Raw genomic sequence first — 26,538 nt, 5'->3', positions numbered from 1 at the left:
CTACAACAGCCACGCCTGCGCCAATTATATTTTCTTTGGTCAGTTTTTTTATGTTTCTCTTTGCTCCTGACATTCTGTTATCGCTGTTTGTTGCTAATGCTTTTATTATTATTTTGTTATTTTGTTTTTCATTCTTGTGTATTTTTCATTCCCACTGATAGTGTTTGTACGTTGTTTGTTGTAGTTGTTGCTCGTGTTCTCTTTTTTTTTTTCAAGTGAAGCACAACCATGTCTCAGTAGCGTTGCACTATGGAATTATGTCTAAAACTATTATCACCAGGAAACCCTCCCCCCGTCACCTCTGTGTTAACTAGGTGGGTCTCCATTTCTTGACTAAACAATTCAATTAATAAGGAAAATTTGATCTCTGCCATAATTTAACACCCAAGAGACATCAAATTACGTTAGGACAATGTTTGGATGTCAGGATGTCATAAGATAGAAAAAAATATTTAGATAAGAAATGACTGACTCATAATGAAAGAAGGCACGCGATGATACACATAGACGCATATATCACATTTATTACACATAAGTACACGCGCGCGCTAACAACCCACACACACACAAACACAATTCTTTCTCTGTGTTTATCTCTGTGAGTGTTATCGTCTTTTAACTTTCACGTTTTAACTTTTATTTGTTCCAGTAATTAGACTGCAGCCATGCTGGGGCACCACAAAAACGTTTTACGGTTGAATATATAAAAAGAAGCAGATTAATTAATTGACTCGGTAAATATTTCAACAGAAAGTAAAGTCCAGACAAGTGTCATCTTAATTAATCCCCTACTCGCTAATTATCAATTAAACTTTCGAAATACCTCTTTACCTTGTACAGTAATTCCTCGCCTTATCGCAGTTCACCAATCGCGCAATCTGTACATCGCGGAGTTTTCTGGCTAATATATGTAAAATTATATCGCGGGTTTCTGCAGCCGATAGGTATTATATTTTTTTAGATTTTAATTATTTCATATGTACATATACGTATGTATATATGCATATATTTTTTTTTTCTGGCTAATATATGTAAATTTATTTCACGGATTCCTCAGTATATCGCGGGTTTCTGCAGCCGAAAGGTATTATATTTTTTTAGATTTTAACTATTTCTGTAAGGAGGTTTTGGAACGTAACAACGGCGATAGTCAAGAGATTACTGTATATCAAAAAGTATGCAGTAATTACAAACTCATGATATATATGCAGTGATTACGTTCATTAAACTTGTTATCGCGTCAGTGACAATATGTGATGTGTGTGTGTGTGTAACAATAAATCGCAGTATCAATACAACCAACAAGAGCTGGTTTTCTTATTATAACCGTTCGCACAATAACAATCCAACACTCCAGTGCAGAATGAATAACGAGACCAACGCTCTCACAGTTTGACCTCAACTATCTTCTGGGCTCATCAAGACTCTTCCAGTCCACTGACAAAACTTATGATAGAATCTTTCTTGTGTAGGTTTTGAAATTCATATAATAAGATGGCAACGATTTTTCTTCAAAGGTTTAAAAATCTAGAGAGAGTGCGTAATAATTACTGCTATTAATTGAGACGCTGGTTTATATAAGAACATTCAGACTAGGATATGATTTAATCTTATGAAATCAATTGTCTTTTCTCATTTACCTTTTGTTTTAAGCATTGGACTGCAGCCATGCGGGGACACCATTTTCACGGGTTTTGTGTCGAATAAATCGATTCCAGTACTTACTTGCTTTTTTTTTTTTCGAGCCTGATACTTATTTTATGAGGGCTCTTTTGTTGAGCCCCTAGACTACAGGGCATAAACAAACCAACGGCACTTGTCAAGCAGTGGTCCGGGACAAACACAAACACACACACACACACATACACAAATACATGCATATATACATATGTTGTTAAATGATCGAAATACGAGAGTAGAAAAACAGCCAACAACTGATGAAAGGTCGTTCTTTATGTTACTTGTCTTGTTTTCCATTTGTGTCTTTCGTTGTTCGAAAAAATAGTTCATGTTCCATGTATTCATACTTCGTATTTTTTTGTTGTACATGTTTCGTGACGTCCTGTGCCCACATATGCATATATATATATATATATATATATATATTATATATATATATATATATATATATATATATATATTAAGAACAATCTTACTTAGAAAGGGATGCGTGCGTTCTGTCATATAATAAATTAATAAATAAATAAAACATGTGCATATATACATACATATATATACGTACCTACCTCTACATGTATATATACATGCATATATGGGTACAGAACACCAAAAAACGTCGAACACAATGAGAAACGAAAACATAAACACAAAACCAAGGAAATGGACATTTTTTTAAAACAGCGAAAAAATAGAGTGCAGGACATACAAAACAAGGAAAATTCCCCTTCTTCAGTCGCCTTAATTTCATCTACTCCACGTTACGAAGGTCAAGGCGATACATGACTTCAATGAAATTTTCCTTCCCGCGAAAATCAAATTAAATAAAATTTGAGATTTTTTTGCGGAGGGGTAAAAATGGTAACAAAAACAGGACAGTAACGACAGTACAAAATATAAACAGTAAAAGACAGGACAGAGAATAACAGTAACACAAACAAGAAGGGCTGTTAAGCCAAACGAAATAAAAATAGGTACGTACATATATGTATATATGCATATGTTTTATTTATTTATTAATTTATATATATATATATATATATATATATACATACACACACACACACATATATATATGTATGTATAGATGTAAGTATGTACATATACGTATGTATATATGTATATATATATATATATGTATATACATATATATATACATATATATATATATATATATATATATATATATTATATATATATATATATATATATATATTATATATATATATTAATTAGAGACAAAACCACTATTATGCAAATCAAACAAAGAAAGATATATATATATGTTATTTATATTATATATATGTATGTACGTATGTATATATATATATATATATATAATGTATGTATATATACTACTACTGCTGCTGCTACTACTACTACTACTACTACTACTTCTACTGAATCTGTCTGATTGCTTGCTTGCTTGCTTGTCTGTCATTTGATACAGCCAAACTAGCGCATAATCGGAATATACTATGAATTAAGGTACACCTGAAATGTGAATACAAACGGATTAAAACAAGTTTCGCATAAATCAGACCACGAATTCCTACGATATCGGGTGGGTATTCATAAATACCCAAAACGGGGCATAATGAGAAAATACTTCGAAAATAACGTAACCCTGAAAATGAAGAAACTCTAACCTTTCGATTAGATGCATTATGATCAATTTCTTCTGTATTTTGAATACAAACTTCACGACCCGGGTAAAAAAGTGTTAGTGACTTTAATTTGTCAACGAAAAAGTACGAGTTGGTTTTACAGTAAATGTTTCTACATTCGGTTTTGTTAAACACAATCTTTCAATCATTTAGAAATATTTTTAAGTGAATGTAATTTCAAAAATACAAGTTTTTTGTACACTAAGTATTTATATCTTAGCTTTTTTAAACAGACAATATTTTACTTCATTTTAAAATTATTTTCATATGAATACTATTTCAAAAAATTTTTGGAATATCTAAAAATATTTTTTTATGAAAATGACTTAAAAATAGGTAAATATTTCGTAAAGGACCCGTTCGCATCTCGGTGTGAAACAATGTTTTTGCATAGGTTTGTGCGAGTGCATTCAATGTATCTGACCTCTAAACCCGCCGCAAGCCACTTTTTTCTGGAAAAGAAAGGAGTGGAGGGGTGGTGGGAACCTCGGAGTTCTCTCTACTAAAACTACTCACAATACTTTAGCTGGCCCGGTCCAACAATAAAAGATACTCGCCAAGATGTCACGTAGTAGAAGGGAATAGTAGTCATTCCCTTTGATTTCTAGATAGGAAATAACACTTACTGACCAAAGAGAAAAAACAATTGCTACACAGTGTTATTTGTTTTTATTAAGAATTTAAAAACGGCACTGAGCCATGTGGCTCGGAAGCAAACTTCTTATCACATAGAATTCAAAGTTCCTAGAGATTTTCCTTCGTTACAGAGTTTACTGAAAGTTTCTCCATTACAGTATTTTTCACTGTCACTGTTGGCTAAAGCTGACTAAGCTCTGTAGATACTCGTTCTGAACAACAAACTATAGAAATTGTACTCGCTGTATATAGTTGTTATTAATTTTACAGTGTAGCACAAATGTTGTCCTTGTTATTTCCTATTGATTCCTACTGTTATGTCCTATTTTCTTATCCCTAGGAAATATGAAGGCTAATATTTCCTTCAAACTTTGCTTTTTTGTTACATTTATTTAAACCCTCAAAGAATCCCTCTCAACACATTGCTATGATACTGCCCCACAACTCCTGATCATGATCAGAGGTGCACATACTGTCAGCCACTAAGGGACATGCTCATGTGGTCGAAGTCAAGCAAGTGACAACCAAATCTATAGTACTGAGCCGAATATTACCTATATTTCTGTTTCAGCAATTCAGCGCTGAATCTGTGTGAAATGTAACGGGAAACAGAGCAATTTCAAAACATTGATGTCCAGGTCTCAAAAGTAAAGTAATCAAAAGAATAGTAGTCATATCCTTTGATTTCCAGATAGAAAATAACACTTGCAGGCCAAAGATATATGCATGCAGACATACATGCATAAATGTATGTATGTAATTTGGTGAAATATTCTTGACTAATTCAGACTAACCTGCAAATTCTATTTCTGGTGTCACCTATTTTAATATCTTCATAGAGACTAGTTCATTTGTTATTTATTATCTTTTATTATAGAAGTTAGAAGAAATCGTAATTATTAGCAGAAAAGAAAAAGGGCAACGAACTGACAAAGTCGTAACCACGCCAGGCGAAATGCTTAGCGGTATTTCGTCTGCCGCTACGTTCTGAGTTCAAATTCCACCAAGGTCGACTTTGCCTTTCATCCTTTCGGGGTCGATTAAATAAGTACCAGTTACGCACTGGGGTCGATGTAATCGACTTAATCCGTTTGTCTGTCCTTGTTTGTCCCTTCTGTGTTTAGCCTCTTGTGGGTAGTAAAGAAATAGGTATTTTGTCCGTCGCTACGTTTTGAGTTCAAATTCCGACGACGCCGACTTTGTCTTTCCTCCTTTCGGGATCGATAAAATAAGTACCAGTGGAACACTGGATTCGATGTAATCTACTTATCCCCTCCCCCAAAATTTCTGGGCTTGTGTCAAAATTTGAAAACATTGTTAGAAAAGAAATCTTTATAGACGTTAGAGAGAATGGCTCCTATGAGAATGTGTAAAATATTTATCTATCGATAGGACAGTTTAACTCAGGATTTGGTTTACTGGATTGTCTCCTCGTAGACTTCAATGTCGAGCGCAGATGGATGCAACAAAGATGGGAAGTTAGATGTCGACTCAGCAGGTCAAACACATGGAAGATATAGGCTTAGAAAGACCATTGCAGTCCGATGAAATCTATATTTGTTTTTGCTGTGACCCTCACCGGAATTTACAGACATGCAGAACAAACAGGGTTTCGAAAAAAAGACAGGAAAAATGGCATATTTTCGTACAACAGTTTTTATATAAACTGCTGTATATTGGTCATCAAAATTGATTATACAGAACAGCAAATTCCAACTAATTGTTTAACTACTTTGCTCGATATGGTTGACTAAGTCTACGAAGGAGTACTGAAAAGTTCCTGGTTTTAAGGGTATCTCGAAAGACCTAGTTAGAAGCTTAACCTTCCGAGTTCTTTTACCGGGCTTAGAAAAACTGAATGACTTCTGCAATATGTGTGTGAATTTAAGAGGGGAATATGTCGAATAAAATCATAATTGATCTTCCTGTGTTTTCTTTTGCCCAAAGCCAGGAACTTCTCAGCACTCCATCATATATGATGACAACTACAAGTAACATCAACAAAACTGAATTATAGATTGGTTATGGTCGAGGTAGATATTATTTTATTGTACTTTCATGGAAAAATCTTTATCAAAATTACCAGATCTCGAGTCTCTCGTGTTTTTAAGATACTTTTCAGGTCCTTCGTGGAACATTCAACTATTCATTTTTGATATTCTTCTTTTGTTCTGGTCATGTCTTTGTCCTCATTGTCATTACCTCAAAACGCAGATATATTATAATGAATGCAATTTTCAAGCCTCGGTTGTTTCTGTATTTATTAGAACTACAGAGATCTAATCTACCTCCTCTATAATGAGTTTCATTCAATGCTGGTGATTCAATCTGGTGTTTTACTACAGAAACTACAGAACCACCTTCGTCGTCGCTAATCGTTGTGTTAGGTACATTTCCTCAAACTTCTATATTTCTACTTTCAGCTTTTTCCCTGTCCTGCACTGAAGTTACTTCGAAAGGTAAGCTCTTGTTTTTGCTTCTTTTGCTAATTTTTCTATTTCCAAATAACTATGTGGCGTTTCGTCGTTTTAATTGTTTGCTCTTTTTTTCCTTTTGGCGGGATGAGGTGGTCACATTCCGTTTATATATGCTCATATTTTGTATATTTATTCTATTTTTAATCTGGCTTTTTCAGATCCTTGTGATCATTACACGGAAAAAGAAGTTTCATCAAGACATGTTACAAAGGATAATGATACTCTCTGCGACAATACGCTAACAGAAGGATGGTACCGCTTTATCATTGGTAAACAGCCAGCCATTATTCCAACTCAGTGCATCAAGGTAAAAAAACAAACTTTTTTCTCATATATTTTACGCATAAGCTCGAGTCGTTAAAACGCTACACAAGAGCTCTCCCTCACATGCACTAGGCCCGTAGTTGGTTTGACGTGTAACAGTTTTAAGTTGAACTACAATTCTCACTCTTCTTTAGAATTTTCAGAAGGTGAAATAAAAGATCTTTAGCTAACTACTTCCACGAACTAAAAATCAAATCCATACTTTGTAACCAGCAGGGGTAAATTCTACCTAGTACTAGACTGAATTCCCCAAAGTGAAAACCATGCAACAAGTGCACGAAAGACAGATCGAAAGTCATATTGTCTAGACACCTCACAGAAAAGAGTTACTGAAAAGACTCCCATCTGCATGCACAGAACCTACAGGAACATGAGATTTCAATGTCTCCTGTTCACTAAACGGAAGCTCTCATCTATGCCAACTCTGCCCTCCCCTGAAGATATACTCTCTTCCATATCTGATTTCGCTGATCTTTCTTTCTTCCACTGAATCCCTTTTCCTCTCGTTTCTTATGTCTACACTACTTATTTCCAATCTACAGTCACTTCCACTCACATCCTAGGCCACCATGTACATGCATACACACACACACACATATATACATACATACATATATATGTATATGTGTATATATATATATATATATATATATATATATATATATATATATACATATATATATATATACATATATATATATATACATACATATATATATATATACATACATATATATACATACATATATATACATACATATATATACAGATATATATATATATATATATATATATATATATATATATATATATATATATATACATATATATACATACATATATATACATATATATATATATATATATATATATATTATATATATAATATATATATATATAGGGAGAGTTCACGAAAAAAACAAAAGACAAAGACAAGCGGTGTATAAAACAAACAGATGTATTAGTATAACGCTCAGGAAATTGAAAAAGTCTTTTACGCTTCGAGCTTACGCTCTTCTACAGAAAGGGACACAGGAAAAACAAGGAGAGAAAAAAATGCGTATAGTGGCTAACGATCTATCATGGCATGCGTCAATAAGCCTTCAAATACTCAAAACCCTTCTCGTGATCTTCCCTATTCCTTTAGAGGCATTCCAGTCTCCTTTAACTATTTGTTCATGTCATTATTCATAGTCCCTAATGCACCAGTTATTACAAGCACAACCTTTACATATTCCATATTCCAAAATCACGCAGTCTCAAATTATTAGGGATTGTATTTTTTTAACTTTCCATCTTCTTTCTTCACAATCCTGGAATCAAACAGACATGATGGATCAATCAGTAAGTAAATTCGCTTTGTTTTGTCTGTCATTGTTATATCTGGGTTGTTATTTTCTATCTTCTTAGCCTTTTGAATTGAAGAAATCACATGATATCTAGCATTTTTCCAATTCAAGTACACTTTCTACCTGGCTGTTATATCAAGTACATCTAGCTTCGAACTCCCAATTCTAACAAAGCTTCCAGTGCAAAACCTTTACAACTTAGTCATGCCTCCATTTCTTATATTCTCTCTGGGCCAACTTGGGACATTCTGAAACGTTTCATCCCAAACTACACATATTCTATATTTTGTTGACACCTTCTCCCCATATACATATTTTTTCGAGTTGATCTTGAGCAGTTGGTAAAGCTCACTGGTTCTTTTTTCAATTGCCTTTTTTTCAACCAGCCACGGGATTTTGTTCCATACACATTCTCAGTGGCTTTCCAAAACTGACCATGCAAAAGTTTCTCATCAGTTTGTTTAATATGTTCTCTTTGAACTTAATTCTTCTCCTTTTCTCTTACTTTACTCTTGGTCACCTATTCTTTATTTCTGTGCTATTCTGTAAATAATCTAAAAAGCTTTATGCTTGAGTATTCGGGCCGAGGTAATCGACATACTTCCTCCCGTAAAATTACTGTCCTTGTGCCATAATTTGAAGCCATTATTAAAGGCGGCGAAGTGGCAGAATCGTTAGCGCGCCGGGCGAAATACTTAGCGGTACTTCATCTGCCGCTACATTCTGAGCTCAAATTCCGCCGAGGTCGATTTTTGCCTTTCATCCTTTCGTTACAAATAGAAACTACACGCGGAAATAGACATATATATATATATATATATATATATATTGGGTTATCCCCTGAATAATGCGGCTCTTATATTTTTTTCAAAATTAAGAAAAACAAAGTTCTTTTTTAATCTAAAATATGCTCTCCTTCATTTTCTACAATGCTCTTCCATCTCTCTGGTAGATTTACAAGGCCCCTCTTCCAAACTTCACTCATCCGTGACGAAAAATACTCTTCCAGTACTGTTCTCACCTCGTCTGCAGAATTCATATTTTTTCCGTCCAAATGATTTTGAAGACTGGAATAAATAATAAACAGATGGGGCAATCTCCGGCAAATATCGTGGGTGGGGCATCGTTTCCCATTCAAACTGCTCCAGCCTTTGGAATCTCATCCTTGCTTTATGTAGCCGAGCATTATCCTGATGGAGGAACATCTTTCGTCTTGAAACCAAAGATGATCGTTTTTCTTCTAGCGTTGACTTAAACCGCTCAAGCTACTCGAAACAGATCCCGCTTGTTATTGCTTGGTTTGGGTTTAAAAGTTCAAAATGAATTAAGCCTTTTATATCCCACCAAACAGATAACAACACCTTACATGGGGGAAGACTTTCTTTAGCCTGGGGTGCCGGTGTTTCTCCTTTCCCTTCCCACCGTCTTCGGCGTTTTACATTTTTACAGAGAACCTATTTCTCGTCACCTGTCACTATTTGGTCCCAAAAAAGGTTCATTCATGGGATGTGACAGCTAAGAAGAGAACACATTCTCTATCTGCGCGAAATCAGACCTGGAAAGTTTGTGAGGAACCCATTGATCCAATTTGCTGACTTTTCCAATGGCAAGCACGTGTCGATGAATGGTTGAATGACCAAATCCAAGCTTCTCTGCTAGTTCCTCAGAAGTTACGATAGGATTTTTTTCCGCCAGGGTTTGCAGGACGTCCTCGTCGCTCTCTACAGATCTTCCAGGACGAGGCTCGTCTTCTCGGCTGTAGTTTCCGGTTCGGTGTTTCTGGAACCACCGTTGACGCTTACTGTCCGATCCCCATAGACTGCATGAATATTCCTCGCACTCTCCGTTGCGTTGTTGCCTTTATTGAACTCATAAAGCAAAATATGCCGAATATACATACTCCTTTGTCATTTCCAGCTTTGAAAAAATAACTGTTAAACTCGAACTGCACTCTTCAAAACTTGCACTAAGAATAAGGACAAAGTAAAATTACTATCTACTTTTATAGCAAGTTGATGCAGGTAGTTTATCCCGTACCCCTCGGACTTTTAGTTGATGCAATTGAGAAAATCGCATTATTTATGGGATAACCCAATATATATATATATATATATATATATATATATATTAGAAGGTTTGGAGATGATGTACAGGTATTTTATACTAGAAGAAATGAGGTACTCAGAAATTCGGATGGTTTTATATTTACAGATATTTATTTGTATATTACATGTTTTTATACATCATATAACTTATATCATATATCATATATAAGCGCTTTCGTTCATTCTGGTGCAGTTTGCAAATTGAACTGTAGATATATATATATATATATATATATATATATATATATATATACACACATACAGGTTAGTTTTATTCGACAAACCATTCTCTTACACATTTGTGAGGAGTGTCAATGTAAAAGAAAAGAAAATCATAATTTTTGTTAATCCCTTTTCTTTCTTTTTCAGAACGATTTCTGTGGTACGAAACTGGGAATGTTTATCGATTTGAAGAATCAGACTTTGCCCGCTATCGGGAACACGATTTCCGTTACCGCATGTTCATCGTTCGATATCCTCGGAAAATGGGACTGCTGTGTGCTATCCAAGCGTATCGAAATGCGACATTGCTCCGGAGATTTCTTTATCTATAATCTAAAAAAGACAGATAGATGTCCAGTCGCTTACTGTTCCATATTGCGTAAGTACCAAAGAAACTTTTTCAAAGAATGACTTACAAAATTATCAATCCAGAAAGCTAAATGTTTTGTTCTCTCCTTGAGCCTCCGCCCCGTTGTTTCTAAGGTTCCAATGACAATTGGTACCACCTCACTTTTTCTGAAACCCCACAATCTTCATCAGTGAAACATGGCCATACATGTAGTTTCAAAATACTATGTGACTGAAACAAGAAAGATTTTCAGTGAAAAATTTAACCCTTTGATAATTTAAGATAATGGCAGGTGAACATTTTAAAAGATGCCTTCGACACGAAGAACATAGTTAAATAGAGTCTAACGTACTTAAATGCAGTGAAGAAATATTTGTTACTAGATTATTAGTTTAATGCCTTTAATGTGGCAGGGTAAATTCCAAGACCGGGTGGTGCGTTGTATTCTTGAGCAAAACACTTCATCTCAAGTTGTTCACCATCCCTTAGACACCAGACATGTGGTACACCGTGCATCTGTTCAGGCAGCGACGATTTGATGGAAGACGTGCGCTAATGCACAGCACATACATTTGATCACTATAAAGCAAATCATTTGTGCGGGTCGTTCGACAAAAGCTGTACGCATATGTCGTCTTCGGCGGGAGAGTCCATCATACATTAATATATATATATATATATATATATATATATATGGAAGAATACCTATATTTTTTGAAGCAATAGACCCTGTTATGCATTGTTTCGTTCATGATGGGATGATAGACAACTCAATGAAGGCATTGTTATTGTTTTACGTGTTTATTTTGCTTAACCTGTTGCGAACTGTCAATATACAGTGATACACATTGTGCGTATCCGCCTTAGACGCAGCTCATACTGTTTACTAACAAATAGTGTCAATAGTGGGGATGTATTCTACACACGTATACCTACGTATCCACATAGATATGAATGTGTAACAGAAACCAAAACTTAATGCGCAATATAAGACAAGTTTACGAACAACTTGGTTAAATCCAGTGATCAAACGTAACGGTTAGTGTTGGCTGAATAAATAACGTACCGTAACCAAGAAATTGGCAGAAATGAAAGACAAGGAAAAAATAAAGGTATTCAAAACTATATCAATACGATATGACATCAGGCCAGCACTGATTTATCGGAGTTGATCAGAATGAAAGAGTATTTATCATTTGAAAATAAATATTTTTATATCAGAAAGACAAACCTTCAAACGTAGCAGTGACACGTTTTACAGATATTCCCGGGATATAGTGTGTTACGTATTGGTGTGTATGTGTATGCAGGCAGGCCATTAGACAGGCAGGTAAGATGGGCGGACAAGAGAGAGGAGGAAGAGAGGGATGGATAAATGAAAGGATGAGTGGATGCATTTGTACAGGTAGCCAAGGAAAATGAATTGCTCAGGAGTGAACTTTCTAGCTAAGATGAATTATCTAAAGAAAACAAAGTCAACACAAGGAAATCAAAACAGCACAAGCACAAATTGGTTGATATGGATGAAGTAGTAAAACAAAATTTACAGCTTAAGTCACTGCGCTTCCGTAGGTTTGATGAAAGAAATGACTTCTACAGACAAAACAAAATATTCAAAACAGATCGTGGAAAGATTTTACAGAGAACTTTACAAGAAACGATAGAATTTAAAGAACCCGCCTGAAATGCATGAGAAAATTTCTGGAGAAGTATATGGACTAATAATAAGGGATTTAATGAAAATTATGAATGGATCACAGGATAACAAGGAATGGTGAATGCACAAGAAAAATGTGGGAAGATATCACCATCAAGGGGCTGATGGTGATATCAAAGGCTCTTAAATGGAAATCCCTTGGGAATTATGTGATAAAAAATCATTTAGTTGAATGCTCTGGCAATATCACACAAGCAATTATCTGAATGTTTTTCTGGCATAATGAAAATCCCAGAAAAAGCGGCATCTTGGCTAACTCAAGGGATAACCTACGTGCTGCCTAAAAATGACGAATCTAAAAATACGAAGAACTACAAGCCTTGCTACCACTTACAAAATATTGACAGCGATTCTAATAGAGCGCGCATACCAATTTCTTGAACAACAACACATTCTTCGTGCAAAAGGGCTGCTATAGAAATTTCTGTGTTTGTGAAGTTCAACTTCTGATTAACCGAATAATACTCAAAAAGCTGCTCCTCAAAAAGCCATAATCTTAGTAGAGCTGGGGATACATTACCGCAAGGCATTCGATCATGTATTTCACCCGTGAATCGTAAAAGTTCTAGATTGGTACAAAATATCGCCAATTATTAAAGGTTTTCTGCACCAAAGTATGGGCACGTGGTACAAAAAATTGCACCTCACTCATAATAAAATCATAAGTACATCTGGCAGTATTAAGATTAACCGAGGCATATAGCAAGGAGACTCATTGTGCCCATTACTTTTTTGCTTAGAATTCATATCCCTATCACATATACAATATGAATGTAAAATCTTTAATAGAACCATCTCACACTTCTTTTATATTGATGACCTCAAGCTACATGCAAAAGATGATAATGATCTGGAGAGATTACTAACAACTGTGAAAAGTTTTAACATGGAATTTGACTTGCACAAGTGTGCCAAAGCAACATTTAATCGGGGAAGACTCATACAAAATGGTGGCTATGGGTCAATACTCCTCTGTTGAAGCAATGTTTTTCTTCTTGGCCACAAGTTTTCTGGTGCCATGGCATAAGTAACATTTCTCTCTTTCCATTAGCCCCAGTTATTTCCCGGTTTCCCCCACATTTTTTCCCAATCATGGACCGAAAATTTGGGCGGGGGTATACACGGGTGCGGCTTATACACTGGCAAATACGGTAATTAAAAGCAAGAGAGAACAGATGCAGAAGGATAAATGGACAGAGATATGGACATATATGTACACACACACACATATACACACACTCACGCACACGCACACACGCACGCACGTGCACGTACACACACACACACACACACACACACACACACACACACATACATACTTGTGGAAGAATTACATTGTAAGAATTTAACCCATTTCACTGGCGCGCGACCAATGCTTGAATAACACATGATGCACTTTTCAGAAAGCGGAATGGATTTCAGTTAAGATATTGGAATATCTTGCCTGTTGTCTTTCCCATTAGTGTTTGGAACTTAGCACAATACCCAAACAAAACACTAGCCACCCTGTTTTAAAACATTTAAAAACCACCTTTCCATAGTATTTATATTTTTACAGAAATAGACTGGGCCATTAATATTTAGATCTTTCGCCAAGGACATAGTTCAGAAGTTCAGAATTGCTATAACAGGCATACGAAACTAAAGATTTCAGTTGATGACATAATATACTGCAAACTTATTTAACTTTTCCCCTTTCGAGATACTTCAGTTCCAACTGAAATGATTTAATAACGTTAACACATTGCCTTCGGTAATTGCCTATTTGACGTTCGTAAAATCGAATTTACATTAGTTTCAATTTCATTTCAAATCGATTACCATATCTCGTAGGCGCCCTACTAATCCTCATTTTATTGTGAATTCAAACGAAATGCAGGTAAGAAGTTAATCAATGAAAAGTAGGCAATTGCGCCACGGGTTCGATCTTTGTCAGATTCAGCGAATTGTATTGTTTGGTGCGTCCGCCGTGGATTCTTTTACTCTTTTAGTTGTTTCAGTCGTTTGACTGCGGCCATGCTGGAGCACAGCCTTTAGTCGAGCAAATCGACCACAGGATTTATTCTTTGTAAGCCTAGTACTTATTCTATGGGTCTCTTTTGCCAACCGCTAAGTGACGGAGACGTAAACACACCAGCATCGGTTGTCAAGCGATGTTGGGGTGACAAACACAGACACACAAACATATACACACACATATATACATATATAGAGATATACATATATACGACGGGCTTCCTTCAGTTTCCGTCAACCAAATCCGAGGCTATAGTAGAAGACATTTGCCCAAGGTGCCACGCAGTGGGACTGAACCCGGAACCATGTGGTTCGTAAGCAAGCTACTTACCACATAGCCACAAGAATTTTTATATGTGCTCTTTTCATAATAAGTCTAACATTTTTTCCTCACTTTTTACCCGCTGTTCGCAGTGTGTACCACTTCGAATTATGAATATTTTTTATTGGAATAAACTGTTTGGATCACCATGATTTTACGAACGTCAAATAAGAAATTACCTTATTTTCATATCTCTTTAGTGCATCGTCTTCCATGCTTTAATGATTGTCTAAATGCATATCGTTTCTTCTATTTCATAGAAAATGAGCCTGATCGCAATAATTATACTATCCGTCATGGTGGTGATGTAAATGAAATTTCACCGTTTGTATCAACAGAAGATATGATTAAAGGTAAGACTATCTCGAGAACTGATGGCTCTTGTAAAAAAAAACAGAAAGGCTATCTTTCGATAGGGGTACACGGGAAACGAAACTGTTCGACAATTTTCGTAAAAAGTATTTATTTCCTTAATTTATTTTTTTAGCTGATGTTTATGTAATTTTTTTGTGTATGCATTTATGTATTTATGTATATTTGCGTAAGTATTGCATATATATATATATATATGTGTGTGTGTGTGTGTGTGTGTGCATATGTGTATGTGTAAACACATGCATACACAAATATACATACACACACATATAATCACGCATAAATACACACAAAATACATAAATATAGCGATTCGGCTGAAAACAATTCAAAGTAATAGACGTACATGCCCAAATATACATCCATGACTTACATACACATACATATACAAATATATTATATACAGAAAAATACATAATCATAATCGATTTAGCTGAAAAACAAAAGAAATATATACACATACATATGGTGATGGCTGCCCCTCGTTATCGAGTATGGCCATTGCACGAAGCTCAACTGTTATTGGTGCTGTGATCGAATGTTACATTTTATTTGCTTTTTAAGGTTACAGCCAGCTATTCAGTTGAGACTCACAGCACCATCAACAATCATGAACAATGTTGTTATCGTGCAATGCCTGTGCAAGAAGATTTTTTTTAAAGTGAGGAAAGGCTGTGCACTGAGTCAATCCCACTCACTAAGCAACAGCAGCCATAATCCGAAAAGACGAACAAGTCAACATCATCGGTAACCACTGAGCCGCACGTTTTATGTCGGAGTTATCCCAGTTACCTGAGTTACCTTCTCCTAGAAGGATGCCCTAACAAAGGCTAGGAGTCCTTCACTCCCAATGGTTTAACCGCGCGATCGGGTATTCAGTCCGATTATTTCTATGTCCCCGCGCATGATACAGCCTTAAGCCTTAAGGAAAAAAAATTACACATTTATTGGATGACCGTTGACTCCTAAGGGTTCCTCCGCCCTTTGACGAGTTTTGTTTTTCATCCCGCAGGGTATCCAATAAACACCCTCCTCACCAAGCAAGCTTGGTGGGATTGCCGGTTTAGACCATGCAACATGTTGTACTGGATTACATGCTACCAGTAGCACTCGAAAGTGACCTGACATACATACATACATACACATACATACATACATACATACATACATACATACATACATACATACATACATACATACATACATACATACATACATACATACAAAAAATAATTACATAAGCGTAAGCAATTCAACTGAAGAAAAATTAAAGAAATGTTTTACGGAAATTGCCGAAGAAACAGTTTCATTTTCCATGTGCTAAAAGAAAAACCCAAAATGTTTGTTTTATCCTGTAAGTAATTCGTTCTGTGCATGATTATATATTTATATATCTGTTTTTATAGAAACGTGTGTATATTTGTATGGAAACATGTTGGTAGGTATATTTGTATGGAAACATATTTGTACATTTATGTTTGTCATACATTTTCAAAGAATAAAAAAGCTGAACAAACTTGAATCCTTCATATCTAATCAATTTATAGTACAGTAAAGTTTTGCATTTTTCGTTGATTTTCCTCTTTAGTTTTCGTGAATGAACATACGTATCGTAAATCCCCGAGTATAGTCCGTCCTTGAGTATAATACGCAGGGGATTTTTAGGGGGTTGTACTTGTGAAAAACCTAAACCTTGTGTATAATACGCACCCCTTCTCTAACTTGAGTCGTGCGTAATTAAGCCAGCAGCACCTAGTCGAACAAACACTTCCACGCATGCGTAATACAATAATGGTGATGTTCTTAACTGTTATATGGGAATGTAAATATGTTTGCAAATTGTTTTTTTGTTACATGTTATTCGGTGTTCTGAATACTTTTATTTTAGTAAATGTTGCTTACTGCAAGTTATGGATGATTCTTTTATGACTTCATTGCTTTCAGGCTTAGCTTAAGGTATTTTCGTGCTCAACATCACAAACTGCATCTGAATAAACATTGCCGGACAGCAAATAGAGACTCGGACATTGCTTAGAAAATAGTTTTCATTTTTAACCTCGTATATAGTACGCACTAGGGATTTTGACCTTTAAATTGGGGGGGGGATGCGGGTTATACTCGAGGAATTACGGTACATACGCACACATGTATAAAACGTAATAACACACGATCATATACTAAAAATACATGTACGCCAGTTGCATGCAAGAAGTTACGTTCAAACTTAAGTCCACATATACATATATTAACTTAATGCTTGCATGCTCTGAATTCTTTTGAACTCTCTTCACGTAAACAAGGAAGGGTTGTTACAATGTTAGTGACAGGATGGAAATGTGTCTAAATGAACTTCACAGAACATAAAACAAAAACAAATACATGTTACTAAAGCTCTAAGTGTCAATCTTGCAAAGATGATACTTTCAAACGAAGAAAGTTACCAACTAACACTTTGCAAATACAATCATTAAGTTAACGCTGAAGTATGCAAGAATTTTCAAAGTTTCAACATGTTTCCGTATTATATCGCACGTTCGGATGACCTCCACTCAACTCTCGACGACTAGACTTCTCCCTCTGTATCTACGTATTGGGCTAGCCTACTTCATCGTCTGGGGGCGTCCACACAACAAACCGTTACATGCATACATAGACACATACATGCATGCAGGCATACATGTCTAGACATGCAACTATGTGCATGACAATACATACGTCAAACACTGACTCCAAATATTGCACATATACACGCATACATGCAAAAATACCCAGTTGATGTTGTTAAAATTCCAATAAGGAGTCTTGGATCTAGGTTAGAAACCGGATCTTTCTCTATTGGCAAGAAATCTTGAAATAAAACTGAATAATGACTTATATACGCACGCACATTCACGCGCACGTACACGCACACACAAACACACACACACACGTACACACGCTCACACACATACATACATACATACATACATACATACATACATACATACATACATACATACATACATACATACATACATACATATATAAATACATGGTCAAAAGTCAACTCGTGACCGAGTAAGACCACTTCCTAAACTCAGTAAGTCCGTACAAACGCTTCGAGAGTTCAGGAAGTTGTTGCGCATGAATTTGCTTTGAGTAGATAAAGTGTTACACAAAAAAAGTTGCGTCCCCGTAACTTAGAGGTTCTGCAAAAAGTGACCGATAGAATAAGTACCAGGCTTACAAAGAAAATAAGACAAGGAAATAGTAAAATCATTATATATGTTCTAATCCCTAAATCATCAGATGGATAAGATTTAAAGTTCCTGTGAATGACATTTGGATCCAAGCGATGGATCATTTAAAAGTTGTTTATGATTATTCAAAGTATTAATTAATATATTGAACTTAAATATCTTACACTGCATGCCCATCAAACAAATATAGTTTTGCTTTTTGTTCTTTCGTTTTTTAATTATTATTGCTCTAATCTTTTCCTTTCAAGAAAATATATTAACTTTTTTTTTTTTTTAGACCTAACGACTTTGGAGACGCCTCTCATAAGCTCAATAGGTTCAAATGCCCATAATTTAACTACTGCAGATATTCAGGCTCAAACTTTCGTCACAGTAAATCAAACGGAAAAAGATGTAAATGTAGAAAGTGCAACTAGATCTAATTTAACAACAGACTTACCCAAAAGCTCCGTTACAAATATCTTAGACATTAAAACAAGGAAAGGAGGACGTAATGCCACTGTGACTACAGACAAGAGCCTGACCACTAAACTTCCTGCAAAAGGATCAGTAAGAGGAACGAAAAGCACCACATTGCCTGTTACAGTAAAAACCACCACAGAAGACGAAGATTCAGTACTTAAATACTTCGGCAGTGGAGAAAAAAAGGAAACCGGTAATTATTGAATATTTCAATATTTATTGATCGATTGAGGTGGCGAGCTGGCAGAAACGTTAGCACGCCGGGCGAAATGCCGAGCAGTATTTCGTCTGCCGCTACGTTCTGAGTTCAAATTCCGCCGAGGTCGACTTTGCCTTTCATCCTTTCGGGATCGTTAAATTAAGTACCAGTTACGCACTGGGGTCGATATAATCGACTTAATCCGTCTGTCTGTCCTTGATTGTCTCCTCTATGTTTTGCCTCCATGTAAGCAATAAAGAAATAAATATTTATTGATCGATTGTGTTTCATAATTTTTCATCCATATGTTGTGTCTCTCGGTTATTTATACAACCTGGCAACCTAGTTTCAAACAAAATTAGTGATGGTTACAGCTAGAACAGAGATTCTGATCAAAAACACGACTCACGTCACGGAAGATCACCAAAGACTGCTGGCTCGGCACCATTAACCTGATTTGCTCTGTGTCTTATTGATTTGCAACTCTATTTCTTTTATCTCCCTAAATGTATATAAAATATCGTGTGAATATGCCTCTAACCTTAATATATACAAAATATCATGGCAAAATTAAAACTTGTCAATAATTTATAGTGGCTGCGTCTCCAAATCGTATGAATACGAGGGGTACCCAAAAGAAACCGGAATTTTGCAATATTTTTTTTATTCACTTGTCTGCACTTTTACCGCCTTCAAAGTATTCTCTATTTGAATCAATGCATCGGTTCAGATACGTTTTCCACTGTTTGAAACAGCCCCGGAAATCTTGCCTTTTAACACCTCCGTCGTTTTCTTCTTCACCTCTTCCACATCTGCTAATTCCGTAGCACCAGCTTTCGTCACCAGTGATGACCTTCAAAAATAGGTCCGGATCGGTTTACAACTGTTCTTTCAGTTCGTGACACGCATTCAACCGTGACTGCTTTTGATCTTCCGTGAGCAAGCAAGGCCCAAATTTTGCTGCAACACTTTTCCTTCGCAATTCCTCGCTCAAAATTCGTTGGCAGGAGCTCCAGGACATACCAGTCATATCAACAAGTCCGTTAACTGTTTTGGGACGCTCCTCCAAGATCTGTTCATGAATTTTTGTGATGTTTTCATGGCAACGTCTTTGTAAGCTGTTAGAAGCATCACAACTATTTCGGTCTCCGTTTGCCCCAGCAGAAAGTAAAATTTCACGGAAGCACGCTGTTCGTTCGTTTCAGCCATCGCAAAAAATCGACCAACAAAAGAGAAGTACTGTCAAACAAATACGCACCTCGTGGAAGTACGACGCCGGTCAGCAGACTGATGCCTGAGGGTGGCGTCAAGTGGCTTCTAGTGGCGGAACCTTGAACTACAACGTTTCCGGTTTCTTTTGAGTGCTTACTCGTATAGAGCACCTTTGTTTACCCTCGGTTTCTGTAATATTAAAGTTTGGAGAAAAACCTCCCGGATATGATACTGGTCCCTTGAAGGTAATTTTTCGTATGGGAGAACTGAGCTAAGTGCTTCAAACTACAGAATTCATCAGCACCGTTATAGTTTCCTTCATTGAATTTTAGCATCAGGAATAAGAGAGTAACTATGTTGTCACTTGACCAGCTTCAAATAGCAACCAATCATGCAGTTACGAAAATAATATCTTTGATAATGCAATTCTAAACTCCTCTAAAACATAGGGGTAGTCACGTTTGGAAAGCCTTTGATCTTAGGTCTGTTCGATCAGATTTGACCTTGACCAAAACAACAACAACCGAGTGACCTGATGAGTGACTATATTTAAATGGAATTGATTTTACTATTATCAGTTTGAAAATATAGCCACGAAACACGTGTAGTCTTTTTTACCAATTATATACTACTTATTTATTATTTTGTACTTTACTTAATTATAGGCATATGTTTTATCGTATATTTAATTTTTTTCTATATGGTATGATTTAATTATATCATTGTTGAATTGCTACATGGTGGTTCTTCTCTAATTTATATATATATATATATATATATATATATATATACATATATATATATATATATATATATATACATATATGTATATATATAATATATATATATATATTATATATATACATATATATGTATATATATATATATATACATATATATGTATATATATAATATATATATATATATATATATATATATATATATATATATTATATATATATATATATATATATGTATATACATATATATGTATATACAAAGTCTGATTTTAATTTAAATGTGAGTGTGCATATATCTTCTTGTGTGGTAGTCTTAGAACTATTAACTCAATATGTAGAATAACTGAGCTTATTAATATATATTGATATATATTTTGTTTTATTTTGTTTTGTGTATATTGTATTATTGTATTAATGAATATATATATATATATATATAATATATATATATATGTGTGTGTGTGTGTGTGTGTGGTGTGTGTGTGTGTGTGTGTGTGTGTGTGGTATTATGGTGTCTATGCACCGTTTTTTATATTTTACATTTTTATATTGATATGTATATGGAAAAAAAATTTTTTCATAATTATAATTTATTAAATTCTCTGAAGAGGCCGTGGGGCATCCTTGTTAATGTCTCATTTATACCTGCCTTATATGGCTTATAGGTTAAATGAGGCATGATTGCCCTTACTGCCGAAACAGCTGTCAGATATGATATAATTACATATTATATTTTATATTTTATATTTCTATTTCCTTGTCTAATTATATTTACAGTATATTTTGTATAATGCCTTTACTGTTATGTAATGGTGTAATAAAGTATTGATTGGGTATCATCTGTTGGTTGATGTTTGATTGATTTAAGTATGTTTCTCCATTTTCTAATTTTGTAGCATATATATATATATATATATATATAATATATATATATATATATATATATATATATATATATATTATATATATATATATATATATCTATATATATATATATATATATATATATATAATATAAATTTCAACCACTACAAAGTACTTTTTTAAATGTTAAAAGAGAATTCCATTTTTTACAGCCTGGAAAGAGAAATATTCCATACACAATTCGACAGTTTCACCTGCTACTCCCCATAGAACGAGTATAACACCAGTTATAACAACTTTCGACAAGACAGTAACGCCAAATCAAACAATTACGGTAACAGAAAAAGTTTTGTGAATGTCTTATAGTAAATATACGAGTGTCTGAACAATGTTTACTACGAACCTTTTTCTTTTATCGTCGTACAGTTCTGCCTACACATATGTAGAGAAGGTTAGAATCATGTCGGGATCACCAAATGTAACAAGTTGTTATGATTAAATTGTTCAAGCTCATCGTAATATGTGTAAACATCTAAAGTTGATCTTTTTAGATATTTTCCTGGATCTGAACTCCTTCTCTTATAAACTTTACCAAATCCCAACGAGAAACTTTCCTATATACATAAACGGTATTGTTACCCCACTGTAGTATTTAAAAATCTGATAGCTAACATTAGTATCAGAGTTTCTAATCTCATTTTCTCTAAAGAAATTTTCCAGAAGACAGCCTCCTACTACAACAATGCTCTAGCCAATAATGTCTTTAAGGATAAATTAATCTATAAACCATCTAATGTTAATCGGAATAATAATAATAATAATAATAATAATAGATCTGAAAATAGACCTAGAAAAATGATTTGGTTCACCTCTACCTTTTCCCTTAATGTAAAAACTAACATAGGTAAAAGTTTCCTGTCTCTCGAAAACAAGCGTTTTCCAGAAAATCACAGGTACAGGAAAATATTTAACTGGCACTCAGTGAAATTATCATGCAGCTGCTGTCTCAATATGAAAAGCATCATTACACAAAAACAACACCAAGAGCCCACTTCCTATTGTAACTGTCGAGACCCAGGAACATGTTCACCCAACCAGGGATGTATGATTAAATCCATCATATATGAGGCAGAAGTTACAGTAATGCTAGATGATAACACAACCGATAAGAATAGCTATATCGGACTATCTAAAGGCGAATTGAAAAATCGCTATGCTAATCACATATCTTCCTTCCGACACAGGGACAAAAGTAAAGCTACTAAGTTGGCTAGCTACGTATGAGGTTTGAAGTCGAACGCCACACCACATAGGACAAAGTAGAAAATAGTCGAAAAAATCCACATCATATATATGTTAACGGAACAAAAAAATAATGTAAGCTATGCGTAACTGAAAAAACTCAGACCCTTTTCAGATCTAAGAACTCTAACACACTGCTGTATTTGCGATCCAAAATTTTCAGCGGTTGTAAGCATATAGCTAAGTTCCTGTTGACGAATTGGCAAGTAACACCCTCTCTGGATTGAACAATTGTACTACAGACTGTAAGCCATTATCTTTTCAGTCTCATATTTTTACGGTTTAAGGAGTAATAGTTCTAATCCTCTCCTTTTGCTTCTTTCTATTTTCTTTTCCGCTTTCCATTTTTACAATTTTCCACCTTCTATATCTACTTCTTACTCGCTTTTTCTTATTTTTTCCTTTATCCTATCGACACATATGTAGTTTGTTATGCTATGTGGGCAGTACTCGAAGCTTGTGCTAGGACACCAGACGTGTTAAAAAAATCTGTCGTGCTTTCAGTACATGAAACACACACACACACAACACACACACACACCACACACACACACACACACACACATATATATATATATATATAATATATATATATATATTATATATATATTATATATATATATATATATACATATATATATATATATATATATATATATATAATATATATATATATATATATATATATATAGATATACATATATATATATACAGTAATGCCCCGATACACGAATTAATTTGTTCCCGGAGACTGCTCGTAAAGCGAAAATTCGAAAGCAGAGCAATAAAATCCCATAGTAGCAATATTATAAATCGTAATTCGTTCCCAGAAAAATATTTTACCTATAAAATTTATAATACTCGTAAATAAATGGAAATAAATCAACTGTAGAATGTCAAGATTATTTCATGTAAAGTAAAAAGAATGGTAAGATCATTTATAATAAAAAATATTATTATTATAAACGTTGCTCTGGGTTCAGTCCCACTGCGTGCCACATTGGGCAAGTCTGGGGCTAACGAAAGGCTTGTGAGTGGATTTGGTAGACGGAAACAGAAAAGTTCATTGTGTGTGTGGTGTGTGTGTGTGTGTGTGTGTGTGTGCGCGCGCACGTGTGTGTGTGTATGTTTGTGTTTGTCCCTCGCCTCCGTTTGACAACCGGTATTGGTGTGTTTACGTTCCCCAAACCTAGCAGTTCGGCCACAGTACCCGATAGAATAGGTACAAAATTTTTTTTTTTTTTTAAAGTCAGTTTGTTCGACTAAAATTCTTCAAGATTGTGCTCCGGCATGGTCACAGTCTGGCGTCTGAAACAAGTAAAAGAATACACACACACACACACAAACACATATAAAATTATTTTTCCATTTGGTTTTCTCTTTTTATCCTTACCGTCAATCCTTTCTATGTCTCTCTCTCCCCAACAGGCTGAACCATCACAGGACATCTTCCAAGAATATTTGGCTCTATTTATCATTTTAATGATAATTGGGTTTCTTTGTCTTATACTCCTACTATCCAGCTGTATGTACCTCTATTGCCAACGCCATTCGGGCCATTGGGATCGGGCGTTAGCCGAACAGGTGAGACAAATTGTTTCCTTTTTATTCTCAGTTTCTCTGACCTTTGAATATGAAAGCATATGTACGCGTGTGCGTGTGAGAGAGAGAGAGAGAGAGAGAGAGAGAGAGAGAGAGAGAATGTGTGGAGTAATTTTTGGGTATGAGCGTGTGCGTGAGAGAGAGAATTTTTTTTAGACCCGTGTGTTTATGAAATATATTTATAAAACGTGGGTTCTAGATCGTGTAAATGTCTGCGTGTGTGTTTGTGACAGAAGAGAGAAAGAGTGAGTATGAATGCGTATGTATGCGTGCGTATGGATGCGTGTGTTTGTAACAAGTGACACCTGACAACTTCCCCCAATGCTATCAACTATTCACAAGATCATTCGATTTATTATTCGCTTCGTTACTGACAAGAGACGTCATCAATGATTTACGAACGAAAACAATCAACGATGTACAGAAAACATCGTTTCGTACTGTCTTTGTTTTGCTTTCAATGTTAACGAACAAATACATTTCCCCCTTTCTTCTCCGCCTACTCCTCCTCCTCATTATTATTTTCTGTATTATCATCACCCACTTCATCCTCATCTTTCTCACTACCACAATCACAACCACCACTATGGTCATGTTGTGGTCGTTTGTACTGTAGTGTAGTGACAATACCGAATTCATTTTATAGTTTTTACATATATAGTATTACTTACATTTTACTCAATACACTTGAGGAAAACATACGCCTCATCAGCATCACTCCTCTTTTCTATGGACCTATATCTATGATAGCTTTGTGTTAGTGTAAGAAATAATTGTTATCTCTTGTTCTTCTTTTTGTAGTCAATATTGCCACTAACAACTGGAAAACGAAAACAATGTTTCTTTCTTTGGTTTAAAGACTTAAAACAAAAAAGCAGTCTCGTGTGCTGCAAGAAATTAAATGCTGTACAGATTTCTATTGTAAAGATGGTGCTTGTTGTCAATTTGTGGTTTCTTGAAGAGGATGCAAGTATTGAAAGAATCGAACAGATGTTCCAATTATTATTGCTGTCTTATTTCTCCTCTTTTTACATATTTGTAAGAGCTCTAATCTACTCTGAGTGATATAAATTTTTTCCAGTCTCCTTAAGCAATATTCTGAGCTCTGGGTATAACAATATTACAATGTTGCTAATAAAGTATTTGTTTCAATGAAATGCACTCTTCTACTACAAAAGTAAGTTCAAAGCAATCAAAGCTATTAGAAGAACTACATGTTGTAACAATAACACTGTTTGAATGATACCTATTGGCAATGCCAGGTTAAGCATAAACCCACTGGGCAGTTGATCAGGCAATCTTAGGGATCTAGGGGCCTGCTGCCGAACTATGTATGCTGTGGATTCCTAATATACGTTGGATTCCTAATGCATTACTTTGTCCTGGGGTCTATAATGCTGACAAGATGAAAGTATCTATCAAGTGTAAACTATGAGCACCCCTAACATGAAAAGATATCAACAATGAAACATTTGGTTTAGTGATGCAAACAGAAAAATAGAACACAAAACGAGTATATATATATATATATAAATGCGCCCTTTTAAAGCCTAGCCAGGCTCATGGGCCCGGTTTCCCGGTTTCAATGGTGTATGTGTTCCCCAGCTGGACGGGACGCCAGTCCATCGCAGCGTTACTCACTTTTGCCAGCTGAGTGGACTGGAGCAACGTGAAATGAAGTGT

General features: G+C 35.1%; 1 protein-coding gene across 3 annotated transcripts in view; it reads left to right on the top strand.

Moving 5' to 3' along the window:
• LOC115220529 overlaps positions 1-26,538 on the top strand; it is a 45,879-nt gene that overhangs the window by 16,527 nt on the left and 2,814 nt on the right. The window contains exons 2-9 of one of the 3 annotated variants that reach the window (XM_036509910.1): positions 6,404-6,439; positions 6,613-6,764; positions 10,605-10,836; positions 15,122-15,214; positions 18,752-18,980; positions 19,056-19,129; positions 22,164-22,285; positions 24,682-24,837. In XM_036509910.1, coding sequence (XP_036365803.1) covers positions 6,404-6,439; positions 6,613-6,764; positions 10,605-10,836; positions 15,122-15,214; positions 18,752-18,980; positions 19,056-19,129; positions 22,164-22,285; positions 24,682-24,837 — 1,094 coding nt within the window. Of the gene's footprint in view, positions 1-6,403; positions 6,440-6,612; positions 6,765-10,604; positions 10,837-15,121; positions 15,215-18,751; positions 19,130-22,163; positions 22,286-24,681; positions 24,838-26,538 lie in introns of all 3 variants that reach the window. The other 2 variants (XM_036509909.1, XM_029790672.2) reach the window with 2 other exon arrangements.

Source organism: Octopus sinensis, linkage group LG16, assembly GCF_006345805.1.
Source record: "Octopus sinensis linkage group LG16, ASM634580v1, whole genome shotgun sequence".
In the NCBI taxonomy this organism is placed as follows: Eukaryota; Metazoa; Mollusca; class Cephalopoda; order Octopoda; family Octopodidae; genus Octopus; species Octopus sinensis.
The sequence above is the reverse complement of the archived record's forward strand: the minus strand, read 5'-3'. Positions and strand labels throughout refer to the sequence as shown.